At 41.8% G+C, this 15,796-nt stretch overlaps 1 protein-coding gene across 1 annotated transcript; it reads right to left on the reverse strand.

The window, feature by feature from the left end:
* Positions 1-5,646: 5,646 nt before the first annotated feature.
* LOC103116121 (olfactory receptor 7G2-like) lies at positions 5,647-6,591 on the reverse strand. The gene has a single exon (XM_007525987.1). The coding sequence runs from the start codon at positions 6,589-6,591 to the stop codon at positions 5,647-5,649; it is 945 nt and encodes a 314-aa protein (XP_007526049.1).
* Between the last annotated feature and the right edge of the window lie 9,205 nt (positions 6,592-15,796).

The following is a 15,796-nucleotide window of genomic DNA, read 5'->3' on the forward strand; positions in this document are numbered from 1 at the left end:
AGCAATCATGGACCCAAAGGTTGGAATATGCACACTCGATTCTATTAATAGTCTTCCCTATAAGTAAATGACATTCTCCACACATTGCACAGATAGAGAACTACTAGAAGTATTTCCAGAAAGTCCAAGGAAAAAAAAAGAGAAAACTGTGGGGGTGGTATTGGTGTTACATCTTTTACACTGTACCTGGGGCTATGGATCTACCTGTCAACACCCATGTCCAATGGAGAAGCAATGAAAGAAGCCAGAACTCCCACCATCTGCACCCCAAAAAGAATTTTGGTCCATTCTTGACTTCACTGGGCTGACAACCTCACTAATCTATCCTGGAACTTCACATTTTCAAAGCCCTACCCCACTATGGAAGGATGAAGATAGGCCCAGGGTATGGATCCACCTGCCAACATCCATCTCCATCACAGAAGCAATGACAAAAGCCAGAGACCTTCCACCTTCTGTACCCCAAAAAGAATTTTGGTCCAGGGGCTGGATGGTGGTACACCTGGCTGAGTGCACATGTTACAGTGTGCAAGGACTCATGTTTGAGCCTTGGTCTCAATCTGCAGGGGAAAGCTTTGTGAATGGTGAAGCAGGGCTGCAAGTGTCTCTCTGTCTTTCCCCCTCTCTATCACTCCCTTCACTCTGGAGATTTCTGGATGTCTCTATCCAATAAATAAAGAAAGATAACAATAAATTGGGGGGCGGGTGGTGGCACACCTGGTTGAGCGTATGTATTACAATGTGCAATGACCCGGGCTTGAGACCCCCGTCCCCACCTGCAGGGGGAAAGCTTTACAAGTGGTGAAGCAGGGCTGAAAGTGTCTCTCTGTCTCTCTCCCTCTCTATCACCCCTTCCTCTTGATTTCTGGCTGTCTCTATCCAATAAATAAAGATAATAATAATATTGCATCCGCCGATCACAACCTAACCAACGCAACGATTGCCACCTCAACATGCTTCACCTCAGACTGTGTCCAGAGACTTCACGTGTGGAATGACAACCCTTCAGCTTCATTACTCGGGTGAGACCTTTCCTTTAATAGTACACTCTAATTTCATCTCAGGTAGTTCACTTTCTAACAAAGTCCCATAACCTAGATATACACCAGTTTCTGTGAGAGAGAGCTTATGTGCACATGTATCCATAAACTACTGCAAAATATATACCTGAAAGCAGAAGTACACTAGAGTTTGCAGTGAGTACCTCCCTAACACTTCCTCTCCATTATTCCAAGCTTGGGATCCATGATTGCTCAACAAATTGTTTGGCTTCGTATGTTAACTCTCTTTTCAATCACCAGGTTCCAGATGCCACCAGGATGCTGGCCAGGCTTCCCTGGATTGAAGACCCCACCAATGTGTCCTGGAGCTCAGCTTCCCAGAGACACACCTTACTAGGGAAAGAGAGAGGCAGACTGGGAGTATGGACCAACCAGTCAACGCCCATGTTCAGCGGGGAAGCAATTACAGAAGCCAGACCTTCTACCTTCTGCAACCCTCAACGACCCTGGGTCCATGCTCCCAGAGGGCTAGAGAATGGGAAAGCTATCAGGGGAGGGGGTGGGTTATGGAGATTGGGTGGTGGGAATTGTGTGGAGTTGTACCCCTCCTACCTTATGTTTTTGTTCATTAATCCTTTCTTAAATAAAAAATTTTAAAAAATTAAAAAGATAACAAGAAATTTAAAATAATTTTGGTCCGTTCTTCCAAAGGAAAATAAATGAAAGAAAGGAAGATGACCAGAGGGCTCTGAACTCTAACTCCATCAGGACCCAGAGAGAGAAGAGGACAAAATGAAGGAGATTCAGAAGTAGTTATAGTTGTAGGTGAGACTCAAAAAGGAAGCAAAGACAGGACCATGGGGAAAAATGAGCAGATCAAATAGAGACAGACAATTGTAGAAATAATATGTGACCCAGATTTGTGACCTTGGGAGAACCACTGCAGTTTCCATTGGAGGGAATGGGGACACAGAACTCTGGTGATGGGAATGATATGGAATTATAGTTTTTACAAAAAATTACAATTTACAAAATTATAATTTTACAATAGAATTTACAAAATTATAATTTTGTAAATCAGTATTAAAATACTATAACATAACTAACAAAATCACTAATAACATTACACACACACACGTTATATTCCAAAGGGCATGTGGCTATACTAATTTTTTTTCTTTTTCTTTTTTCCCCTGATCCTGAAATCTGATATGCAGGTGGATCCAAGTTACTGTCTGAGGAGGTGATGTCATGACTGCAAAAATGACCAGAAATCTGGATCAGGGAAGAAAATAGCTCCCAAATATGGGAAAGGTATATAAATATTGTTGACTGTAAATTCCATTGATTTGATCTGATCTGGGGCCCTTATTCAGCTTAGGAGCCTATGTGACCTCTGCATTTCTGTAGATCATATTCTTTATCCCCCTGGGAGTAGGGACCCAGGATCATTATGGGGTACAGAAGGTGGAAATTTGGCTTCTGTAATTGCTTCTCCACTGGACATGAACATTGGCAGGTCTATTCATACCCCCAGCCTATTTCTGTCTTTATTGAGTGTGGCAGGGCTCTGGAGAGGTGGGATTCCAAGACACATTGGTGAGGTCTCCTGTGCAGGGAAGATATAAAGCCTAGGCTCTAGTCAGGGAGTCCTGGGACTCCCATACAGACATGAGAGGCCTAGACCTTTAACAGGGTCCTCTCTCCACTGTCACTGGTCATCTCCATCAGAAACAACATAATGGAACTCCCTATATGGACCTTCTCATAGGACCTTGCCCTCAATGTGGATCAACAATGGTAGGGAATGTTCCATTCTCCAAAGGGAGGTTGGATAACGTACTCTACCTATCACCCGAGGAAGATAGTTCTTGAAATTAGTGCAGCCTGGAATGTTCCTGGCTGTGACCACAGAACATGAGCTCAGGCCTACAGGGATGCAGAGGTTACACAGGCTCCTGTGCTGAATATGGGCCCCGGATCAAATCAATGGGGTTTCCACTTAACAATATTCATAGGAGAACAATATTCATGGGAGAACTTTAGCCAGAGGCCAGGACCCTGAGAGCAATCAGAAGCATCTCAGGGATATCACTTCACTCCTGTGAGAATGTCATACATCAGAAAAGGTAACAGCAGCAAATGCTGGAAAGGGTGTGGGGTCAAAGGAACCCTCCTGCACTGCTGGTGGGAATGTCAATTGGTCCAACCTCTGTGGAGAACAGTCTGGAGAACTCTCAGAAGGCTAGAAATGGACCTACCCTATGACCCTGCAATTCCCCTCCTGGGGATATATCCTAAGGAACCCAACACATCCATCCAAAAAGATTTGTGTACACATATGTTCTTGGCAGCACAATTTGTAATAGCCAAAACCTGGAAGCAACCCAGGTGTCCAACAACAGATGAGTGGCTGAGCAAGTTGTGGTATATATACACAATGGAATACTACTCAGCTATAAAAAATGGTGACTTCACTGTTTTCAGCCGATCTTGGATGGACCTTGAAAAATTCATGTTAAGTGAAATAAGTCAAAAACAGAAGGATGAATATGGGATGATCTCACTCTCAGGCCGAAGTTGAAAAACAAGATTAGAAAAGAAAACACAAGTCGAACCTGAAATGGAATTGGAGTATCACATCAAAGTAAAAGACTCTGGGGTGGGTGGGTGGGTGGGGAGAATACAGGTTCATGAACGATGATGAATGAAATAGTGGGGGTTGTATTGTTAAATGGGAATCTGGGGAATGTTATGCATGTACAAACTATTGTATTTACTGTTGAATGTAAAACATTCATTCCCCAATAAAGAAATAAATTATTTAAAAAAAAAGAAGCATCTCAGGTTTGGGATAAAATAACACTAGTCACCATTTAATTTTGAAGAGTCTAAAGGGATAGGACCTTGACACCTTGAGATGGGAGAATATCATGTGAAACAGTGAATAGGACTCCTGGAAGAGTATTCATGGATACAATCCCATGACATCAAAAGGAACTGGAAGATCAAACCTGCTTTTAAGTAATAAATAAATAAATAAATAAAATAAAACAATGTAGGACTTGTCTTCCGAATGAGTTCAGCCTACAATGTTCCTAGCCATGACCACAGAATGCAAGCTCAGACCTAAAGGGATACAGAGGTTACACAAGCTCCTTGTGCTGAATATGGGCCTCAGATCAAATCAATAGGGTCTACAGTTAACGATATTTATATACTTTTCCCATATTTAGGAGCTACTTTTGGTCCTGATTCAGTTTTCTAGTCCTATTTCCAACTCTGACACCATGTCCCAAGACAGTACCTTTGGGCCACCTGCAGGTTAACTGTCGGACTCAGGCAAAAATTAATAAAATCATGGGCCCCTGGGAATATACCTAAAATAGACTTACTAGTTTTTTCCATAATGGAGACCCCAAATCTCATGTGTTATATTATTATCATTAGGTTCCTGATTATTATTTCTTTAAAATTAAAAAAAATTATCTTTATTTACTTATTGGATAGAGACTATCAGAAATTAAGAAGGAAGGGGGTGATAGGGAGGAAAGAGACAGAGAAACACCTGCAGCCCTGCTTCACCACTCATGAAGTTTTCCCTCTGCAGGTGGGGACAGGGGCTTGAACAGGCTCCTTGTGCGTTGTAAAATGTGCACTTAGCCAGGTGCGCCAGGTTCTTGATAATTAAACAATTTCTTCTGCTTTATGTCTTAATGTTTTTCCAGCCATGGAGTTGCGGATGATAACAACCTGATTTCCCTGGACAGACAACCTCCCAGTGTGTCCAGGAGCCCCACCTCCCCAGAGTCCTGCCCTACTAGGGAAAGAGAGAGACAGGATGGGAGTATGGATTAACTTGCCAATGCCTGTGACCAGCATAGAAGCAATTACAGAAGCCAGACCATCCATCTTCTACACCCCATAATGATCCTAGGTCCATGCTTCCAGAGGGTTAAAGAAAAGTAAAGCTTCCAGTGAAGGAGATGGGATATGAAACTCCGGTGGTGGGAATTGTGTGGAATTGTATCCTCTTATCCTATGGTCTTGTTGATCATTATTAAATCAATTTAAAAAAATCACACAATTCAAGGGCAACTGTCAAAGCACAAATGACTTTTAAGTCGTGGGAGGCATCGAGAATGTATCAAACCTTGTTGACAATAGTCTGTGTCTGAATGTCATTGGTCAGGTGCAATCTCTGAGGCCTCAAGAAAAGAAATCTAGGATACTCTATTATTCACAAACTCCAAGCCCTTCAGAGAAGGAGCCAGCGTTAGAGATGCACATTTTGCATAACCTTTATGTCTGTGGGCTGCTTTATGTCTGTGTTTTGTTTTAACTGTCTTCACTTCTCCGGACCTCAGCCTAAAGGGGGAGGGAGTTAGGAGGACACCGGAGAGCCTGCAGCCCTTCTTACTGAGCAGGCCTTGAGGTATTCTTAGCCAAAGCAATGCACCTGTTACCTATTCATCTAACAAGTGCTGTAAACATACAGGCTTCAGGTAAGTCTCAGTTGGATTTCTAGCAACAACGATCAAGAAATCTGGGGTCAAGAAATGTCTTCACTGGGGGCAAGGAATAAGCACTTGGGCTCAGACCTGATCTGCTTTCATATTCTTTTTCAAGAAACTCAAATCCAGAGTTAAGTCACAGGAAAAAATGGTCTTCCCCTGAAGAGTTTTCTCAAGGAATCCTTCACGTCCTGGTTCCTCAGGCTATAGATAAAAGGATTCATCATCTGAGGTACAATGATGTACATTGCTGAAGCCGCTGTGGTCCTCCCAGAAGATTCAATGACTTCAGAAGTAAAATAAACACCAATGCATGTCCCATAGAACAAAGAAACAACGGACAGGTGAGACCCACAGGTAGAGAAAGCTTTCAGTTTTCCCTCTCTTGAATGCATTTTTAAAACAGAAGAGATGATCCGGGTATAAGAGAAGATGATCCCAGACAGAGGAATACCCCCAAAGAAGACAGCCATGACATATATTAGAAGGTGATTAATAAAAGTATCAGAACAAGCCAAGTTGAGAAGCTGAGCCAACTCGCAGAAGAACTGAGGGACTTCTAAATCCAAGCAGAAGGACAGTTTAAGAGCTAGGAGTGTGTGGATGAGGGCATCTAGAAGACTTAGAAACAGTGAGAGTGCCATCAGGAGACTGCAGTGGCATGGATTCATAATGACCGTATATCTCAAAGGGTGACAGATGGCCACAAAGCGGTCATAAGCCATGACTCCAAGGAGGCAATTTTCCAAACCAAGAAAAATCTGGACAAAGGTGGTCTGGCTCAGGCAGCCTAGATAAGTGATGCTCAGATCTTGCGTTTGCATGTTCACCAGCATCTTGGGGAGGGTGGTGGTGCTGACACAGATGTCATTCAAGGACAGGTTGGAGAGGAAGAAGTACATGGGGGTGTGGAGAGGGGAGTCAGAGATGACAGCCAGGATGATGAGAAGATTCCCCAGGATGGTGACCAGATACACAACCAGAAACAGGCAGAACAGAAGAGACTGGAGAGCTGGATCCTCTGTGAATCCCATGAGAAAGAACACTGGATCATCTGTCCTATTTCTGGTTTCCATGTTGTGGGGAAGTCTGAAGGCAGAGATGGGGGCAAATGACAAACAACACCATGGCTTGGTAACTCTAGTTTTATTTTCTTTCTCTCTCTTTTTCTTCCTTCCTTTTCTTTCATTCATTCTTTCATTCTTTCTTTCTTTCTTTCCTTCATTCCTTTCTTCCTTCCTTTCTTTCTTTCCTTCTTTTCTTCCTTCTTCCTTCCTTTCTTCTTATAGGATAGGACAGAGAGATATTGGGAGATGAGAGGAAGACAGAGATGGAGAAAGAAATATAGGCACCTGCAGACCTGCTTCATGACTTGTGAAGTGACACCCCTGTGGGTAGGGAGCTGTGGGGGGTGAACTGTGACCCTTGAGTGGGTCTTTGCACTTTGTACCATGTGTGCTTAATGCAGTGCGCTACTGTTCGGCCTCCTGTTTTTATTTTTTCTCTCCTGTAGACTTCTCCACTCCCCCTTGTTTTAGTTCTTTTATTTATTTATTTATTTATTTTAAAAAGGAGACATTAACAAAACCATAGTACAAGAGGGGTACAAGTCCACACAATTCCCACCACCCGATCTTCATATCCCATCCCCTCCCCTGATAGCTTTCTTATTCTTTATCCCTCTGGGAGTATGAACCCAAGGTCATTGTGGGATGCAGTAGGTCTGGCTTCTGTAATTGCTTCCCCGCTGAACATGGGCGTTGACTGGTTGATCTATACTCCCAGCCTGCCTCTTTCTTTCCCTAGTAGGGTGGGGCTCTCACTCCCCCTATTTTCATTTGTGATTAATAGCAGGTTACCATTGTAAGATATACAATTAGTAGGTAGGTAGATGACAGATATATAGATATATAAATAGTAGTCAAAATACTTGTTGCCCACCTAGGTGTTAGCTATCAGGCTCCGGCAAAAATTACTAAAGTTATGGACCCTAAATTAGGCTTCCAAGCTTCTTTCCACATTAAAACCCCTATTTACTTATGCTCTACTCCTACTTTTGGGTTCCTTCTTATTGAAAATTTTGCTTTGTATCTTACCTCCTTTCAGTCGCCAAGTGGCAGAGACAATCACGATGCCATTATGACTTCCCTGGACAGAAGACCTCACAATGTATCCTGGAACCTCACCTCTCCAAAACTTTGACCAGCTAGAGAAAGATAGGAACAGTCTGGGGGTATGGATCCAACTGCCAATGTACATGTTCTGCGGAGAAGCAATAACAGAAGCCAGATCTTCTACTTTCTGCATCCCATAAAGATCTTTGGTCCATACTCCCAGAGGGATAAAGAATAGGGAAGCTTCCAATGGAGAGGATGGGATGCAGAACTCTGGTGGTGGGAACAATGTGGAATTATACCCGTTATCTTATAATTGCAAATCAGTTAAATCACAAATACAATAAATGAGTAATAGATTAAAAAATCTACTATGTATCCTGGAGCCCCACTTCCTCAGAGCTCTGCCTCACTGGGGAAAGAGAGAGGCAGGCTGGGTGTATGGATCGACCTGCCAACACCCATGTTCAGCAGGGAAGCAATTGCAGAAGCCAGACCTTCCACTTTCTGCACCCCATAATGACCTTGGGTCCATACTCCCAGAGGGATAAAGAATAGGAAAGCTATCAGGAGAGGGGAAGGGATACGGAGTTCTGGTGGGATTGTGTGGAGTTGTACCCCTCTTATCCTATAGTCTTGTCAGTGTTTCCATTTTATAAATAAAAATTATAATAAGAAATCTACTATCACATCCATCCAAAAAGATCTGTGTACACATATGTTATTGGCAGCACAATTTGTCATAGCCAAAACCTGGAAGCAACCCAGGTGTCCAACAACAGATGAGTGGCTGAGCAAGTTGTGGTATAACTACACAATGGAATACTACTCAACTATAAAAAAATGGTGACTTCACCGTTTTCAGCCGATCTTGGATGGACCTTGAAAAATTCATGTTAAGTGAAATAAACAGAAGGATGAATATGAGATGATCTCACTCTCAGGCCGAAGTTGAAAAACAAGATCAGAAAAGAAAACACAAGTAGAACCTGAAATGGAATTGGCATATTGCACCAAAGTAAAAGACTCTAGGGTGGGTGGGTGGGGAGAATACAGATCCATGAAGGATGATAAAGGACCTAGTGGAGGTTGTATTGTTATATGGGAAACTGGGGAATGTTATGCATGTACAAACTATTGTAGTTACTGTTGAATGTAAAACATTAATTCCCCAATAAATAAATAAATTAATTAATTTAAAAAAAGAAAAATAAATTAAAAAATAAAGAAATCTAGTATCAAATTTCCACAGAGATACATGATATCAGCTATGGGATGAAGAAAAGAATCAATCACTCCCAGAGGAGAGGGTATATAGGATAATAATTTAAGAACTACTCAATGCTTTAACAAAAAAGTGTATATACACACATACACTTGGTATACTCATATGAATATTCATATCCTGCTGTCTGCTATATTTGAATAAACTATAATATCTCATAACCCATTTTCCTCCACCTGACATAAAAAATAAATATTTTATTATTTCTTATTTATTTATTTAATAAAGGAGACATTAACAAAACCGTAGGAGAGGAGGGGTACAACTCTACACAATTCCCACCACCCGATCTCCGTATCCCATCCCCTCCCCTGATAGCTTTCCCATCCTCTGTCCCTCTGGGATTTCTTAAAACTTTAATATCTTATTGTATATTTAGTATTTTGGATAGAGACAGAGTGAAACTGAGAAGGGGAAAAGGAGAAAGAGGGGGAAGAAGAAAGACAACAACAGACCTGCTTTGCCACTTGTGAAATTTCCACTGCTTTTCAGGTGGAAACCAAGGGCTTGAACCCAGGTCCTTATGGATGGTGATGTGTGAGTTCTACAGGATCAGCCACCAGAAACAGATATTGGTGCACCAAAGTAAAGGATTCTGGGAATGGATGGGAAGGGGGCTTTAAGTCCTGGTACATGATAGTGGAGGGGGAATCTAGGCTCAGGGTGAGAATGTCTGTAGAAAACTGAGATTTTTTTTTATTTCTTTTTTTGGGGTGATGGTGTTGGTGAATGGTTTACAGTCAACAGTAAAATACAGTAGTTAGAATGCATGTAACATTTCTCAACTCCCCCCTCTGACATCATGTTCCAGGACTTGAACACCCCCACCCCCACAAATCCCAAATCCGGAGTCTTTTACTTTGGTGCAATACACCAAACCCAGTCCAACTTCTGCTTTGTGGAAAACTGAGAATTTTTACACACATATGAACAGCTGCATTGACTGTAAATTATTAATCCCCCAATAAAGAACAGAATATAGGTAATTAAAAAAAAGTTTTACAGTGCTGAATATGCTTGCAAAGGAACAGCTTTCTGCTCAGAAGGCAACTTTTTTTTTTTTTTCCAGAGCACTGATAAGCTCTGGTTTACGGTGGTATGGGGAATTGAACCTGGGACTTGTGAGCCTTAGGCATGAGAGTCTCTTAGCATGACCATTATGTTATCTACCCCTGCCCAGAAGCTGTTTATTCCCCCATTTCAAACATTCTTTTTAAATATTTATTTGTTTGTCCCCTTTTGTTGCCCTTCTTGTTTTATTGTTGTAGTTATTATTGTTGCTGTTATTGATGACTTTGTTGGATAGGACAGAGAGAAATGGAGAGAGGAGGGAAAGACAGAGGGGGGAGAGAAAGATAGACACCTGCAGACCTGCTTCACCGCCTGTGCAGAGACTCCCTTACAATTTTGAACCGGGATCCTTCTGCCGGTCTTTGAGCTTTGCGCCACCTGCGCTTAACCTGCTGCACTACCCCCTGTTTATTCCCCTTTTAAAGGAAAAAAAAAAGAGAGAGAGGATCGCTGATTGAGAGATGCATCATCATTGGCACAAAAATAATCTGAAATATCATTGTATGCATGTCCTGTATTCACTATTTCTTTTGAATGAAACTGTAGTAAAACACCTTTAGTCAATCCCCAAGATTAATGAAGGCACTTTAGCTTACCTACATGGTATCACAATGTAATTTTGCTTCGACAAATCCCCTGCATGTGAAAGTCAGAAGATGTGACTTCAGGAAATACAGGAAAACCAATGGATACCAAAGCCTCCTGACCAAAACGGAGGCCCTCGGGATAGAACATCCGGTGTGAACAGCTCTTCCTGTAGGCAGAGCTGTTCAAAGCTGTTCCTACAGACTTTCTATGTTCAGTCTCTCTGTCCAGAGGGAATCAACAGTCAATTCTCCTCAACACACGGGTAATGCTAATACCAGGTTGATCCCTGGACTATGCAAATCCTGAAAGACCAAAAATAACAGAAATCCCTGTGGTCTCATTCGTGGCGATGGTAGAACGTGTCAGATCAAATAGTTATCATCTGTTTACACTCAACTCGTTTCACAAACCTGCCACTCAGAAACACAAAACCCCTCCCCTCCCCTTTTAAAATTAATTCCCAACCTTGTGTTATAATGTTGTGAGCCAAAAACATCATGAATCTAATTTTAAAGACAAAGAATGAGGCTTCTGGCTTGGGATAGACAATATCGCCACATTGGGAAATCTATATGTTAATAAAGCAACTTCACTGATCTGACGGAAGATGTGATGGAGTTAGTTTTGTGTGACAATATCACTTCACTGAAAGTCAAAGTAAAATATTTGAGTCTGCACACATTTGAGAACTTTACTGATAATAAGTTTGTACACTTAACTTTTTTTTTTTTCTTTATGGGGAGGGATTCATGGTTTACAGTCAACAGTAAAATAAAGTTGTGGGTACATGTGTGTACAGTTTTCCACAGAACACTCCAACCCCACCCTTCCTGCCCCCCCAACTAGGTCTTCCTTTGTCATTTTCCTCCAGGACCTGAAAACTCCCTTCCTACTCCAGAGTCTTTTACTTTGGTGCAATACACTAACTCCAGTCCATGTTCTGCTTTGTGTTTTTCCTTCTGTTTTTCTTTCTCAACTTCTGTCCATGAGTGGGATCATGCCATATTCATCCTTTATACTTTCTGGCTGATCTCACTTTACATGATTCCTTCGAGCTCCATGTAAGATGAAGTGAAGAAGGTGAATTCATCAATTTTATAGTAATTCAATAGTATTCCATTGTGTATATAGAGCACAATATTCTCAGCCACTCATTTGTTGTTGGACACTTGGGTTGCTTCCAGGTTTTGGCTATTACAAATTGTGCTGCTAAGAAAACATGGCACACAGATATTTTTGGATGGGTGTGTTGGGTTCCTTAGGATATATCCCAGGAGAGGAATTGCAGGGTCATAGGGTAGATCCATTTCTAGCCTTCTGAGAGTTCTCCAGACTGCTCTCAACAGGGGCTGGACACATGTACATTCCTGCCAGCAGAGCAAGAGTGTTCCTCCAGACAATTTATTTTTTAAATTTGTTTTTGATGATCAATCTTCCTTTTTAAAAACTTTTTAAAAATTCTTGAATAGAGACAGAGAGAAATTGAGAAGGGAGAGGAGATAGTGAGGGAGAGACACAGAGAAATACCTGCACCCTGCTTCACCATTCATGAATCTTTCCCTCTGCAGATGGGAACTGGGGCTTGAACCTGGGCCCTTGTGCATTGTAATCTTCTTCTTCTTCTAGCATTTGCCCTTCTTCCATAGCCAGTCAACAGCGTCAGGTTGAAAGGTGTCAGGAGCTGCTTGTTGCTGGCTTTGAAAGTGACTGGGATCCATGTGGATTCAGTCGGCTAGGAAGGATCGTCAGTTTCCCCAATGAATGGGGACTCACGGGATGCACCACGAGAAGGTCGATCCAATGCATCCCTGTAATGTGTGCACTCAACTAGGTGCACCACACTTTATTATTTAAATATTTTATTTACAGATTATTTTGGATAGAGATTAAACCTGAGATAAAAGGGGGAGAGAGGAGAGAAAGAGAGAGAGATGGAGAGAGGCCTGTCATACACTGCTTCACTACTAGTGAAACTTTCTCTCAGTAGGTGGTGACCAGGACCTTAAACCTGAGTCCTTGTACGTTGTAGTATGTGCATTCTACCAGGTGTGCAAATACAGTATTGCAAAGAAGGGAAAGGCCCTAAGAATGAGCAGTGCTGAAAATATCATTCATGCATATACCAACCAAATCAACGTAATGAGTGCCACCTCAGCAGGCTTCACTTCAGCTTGTCCAGAGACTTCAAGTGTGGAATGATAACCTTCAGCTTCACTACTCAGGTGAGACCTTTCCTATCATAGTATTCTCTAATTCCATTCCAGACGGTTCACTTCCTAACAAAGTCAAGTCCCAAAACCTAGATATAGACCAGGTCGCATGAGATAGAGCATATCTTCACATGCATCCATAAACTAGGGCAAAATATATACCTGAAAGCAAAAGTACACAATAGTCTGCAGTGAGTACCCCCCAACACTGCATCTGCACTATTCCAGCCTTTAGGTCCAGAATTGTTCAACAATTTGTTTGGCTTTGTATGTTAACTCTCTTTTCAGCCACCAGGTTCCAGATGCCAGCATGATGCCGACCATACTCCCCTGGACAGATGACTCCCACCAATGTGTCCTGGAGCTCTGCTTCCCTAGAGACCCACCCTACTAGGGAAAGAGAGAGGCAGGCTGGGAGTATGGATCGACCTGTCAATGCCCATGTTCAGTGGGGAAGCAATTACAGAAGCCAGACCTTCCACCTTCTGCATCCCACAGTGACCTTGGGTCCATACTCCCAGAGGGATAAAGAATGGGAAAGCTATCAGGGGAGGGGATGGGGTACAGAGATCTGATGGTGGGAATTGTGTGGAGTTGTGCCCATCTTGTCCTATGGTTTTGTTAATGTCTCCTTTTTTAAGTAAATACATTAATTACAAAAAGAAATACAAAACTGAATTGCAACATAGTTAAATAGCACACCGAAGATATTACATCTTAGAAGGTGTGATTACATATTTACATAAAATACAGAAAAATATTCTTATGCATTTGGAATTACTAACAAAATGTAAAAGAAAAAAGATAGCTGGGTAGATAGAAGAGAAGGCTCAGAGTAGAACTAAGAATTAATTTTTTTTAATTGTACTGTTATGTGGAAAACTGAGAAATGTTGCATATACAAACTTTTGTATTCACTGTCAAATGTAAAACATTAATCCCCCAATAAAGGAAAAAATAATTAATGATTTAATTATAATTAACAAGATTGTGGGATAAAAAGGGTATAATTCCACACAGTTCCCACCACCAGATTTCTGTGTCCCATCCCCTCCATTGAAAAGTTCTGTATTCTTTATCCCTCTGAGAGTATGGACCAAAATTCTTTATGGGGTGGGAGGTCTGGTTTTTGTAATTGCTTTTCTGCTGGAGATGGGTGTTGACAGGTTGATCCATACTCCCATCCTGTTTCCATCTTTCCCTAGTGGGGCAGAGCTCTAGAGAGGGAGGGTTCCAGGGCACATTGGTGAGGCTGGTTGCCCAGGGAAGTCAAGTTGGCACCATGGTAGCATCTGCAGCTTGGTGGCCGAAAAAGCACTAATATACAAAGAAGAACAAGTTGTTTAATAATCAGGAATCTCAAAATAAGACTGTAGCAGATAATATTTGGGGTCTTCATTTTGGAAAAAAAGCCAGTAGCTCTATTTTAGGTATATTCCAAGGGGCCCATGACATAATTATTTTTCGCCCGAGCCCAACAGCTAACATGCAGGTGGGCTAAAGTATTGTCTGGGAAGATGGTGTCAGAATTGGGAATTGGACTAGAAAGCTGTATCAGGGAAGAGAGTAGCTCCCAAATATGGGAAAAAATATAAATACTGTTAACTATAAACTTCATCAATTTGATCTGGGGCCCATATTCAACACAGTAGGCTATGTAACCCCTGCATCTCTGTAGGTCTGAGCTTGTATGCTGTGATCATAGTTGGGAACATTCTAGACTGTTCTCATTTAAGAGCTTGTCCTCCTTGAGTGGTAGAGTATGTTCCCCAACTTTCCGCTGGAGAATAGGGCAATCGCTACCATTGTTGATCCACATTGAGGCCAGTAGCACAGTGGGTTAAGCGCACGTGGCGCAAAGCGCAAGGACCAGCGTCAGGATCCCAGATTGAGCCCCTGGCTCCCCACTTGCAGGGGAGTCGTTTCACAAGCAGTGAAGCAGGACTGTAGGTGTCTATCTTTCTTTCCCCCTCTCTATCTTCCCCTCCTCTCTCCATTTCTCTCTGTCCTATCCAACAACGACGACATCAAGAACAACAACAATAATAACTACAGAAATAAAACAACATGGGCGACAAAAGGGAATAAATAAATGAATAATAATAAAAAAGAAACTGTGTTCTATTGAGATTCATGTTTGCATAAGTTCACCACTCCTGGTGGACTGTTTTTTATTGATTTTCTCCTTGAGAGTCTGTTTGGAAGTGCAAGCAGAGCAGAGGAGCCCAGCTACATGTGTACCCTCAACCTTTGGGGCAGTTCATCCTCTTACAGCAAAACATGCTGGTTTGGGAGGGACATCCATGGAGTGGTGAAGGGTAGAAGGGGACACCCGCTTAGCCAGTCAGACCAGCAGAATCCACCCTGGTGACCATTGGGGTGACAGATGAATCAGCCAGCTCACCCTCATATCTATATTGCTTTTCTTTATGGAGATGATGAGTAAAAGAGTTAAGACACTAGAGTAACATTAAATAAATAAATAAATAAATAAATAAATAAATAAATAAATAAAGTGTATTGCACCAGAGCAAAGGACTCTGGGAAGGGAGGACAGGAAGAAAAACGTGGAGCCTATCACACAAGTGAAATTGTATACATAGGTCAATGATTGCATTGAAAAATATGACCCCTCTCAACAAAAAAATAAACTATAAATAAATAAATGGGGGCCAGCTAGTGGCACACCTGGTTAAGCACTCACAGTACAGTGTGCAAGGATCCAGGTTCAAGTCCCGGGTCCCCACCTGTAGAGAGGAAAGCTTCATAAGTGGTGAAGCAGGGCTGCAGGTGTCTGTCCCCTGTCTTTCACCCCTTCTCAATGTCTCTCTGTCTTTATCCAATGACAAAGAAATAAAAATATTTAATAAATAAATAAATACATGAAAAAAGTATGGGATAATAAAATCCCCATAATACTTTTTTCAAATATGACCTATATACTGCATACACTTTAATGTGACTTCCTCTTTGTTTATTTATTTATAAAATAAAAATATCAACAAGACCATAG

This window comes from Erinaceus europaeus, chromosome 23, assembly GCF_950295315.1.
Source record: "Erinaceus europaeus chromosome 23, mEriEur2.1, whole genome shotgun sequence".
NCBI lineage: Eukaryota > Metazoa > Chordata > Mammalia > Eulipotyphla > Erinaceidae > Erinaceus > Erinaceus europaeus.

Bases quoted from the DNA above. Each gene is read 5' to 3' on its own strand.
- LOC103116121 (XM_007525987.1), bottom strand. From the start codon at position 6,591: ATGGAAACCAGAAATAGGACAGATGATCCAGTGTTCTTTCTCATGGGA.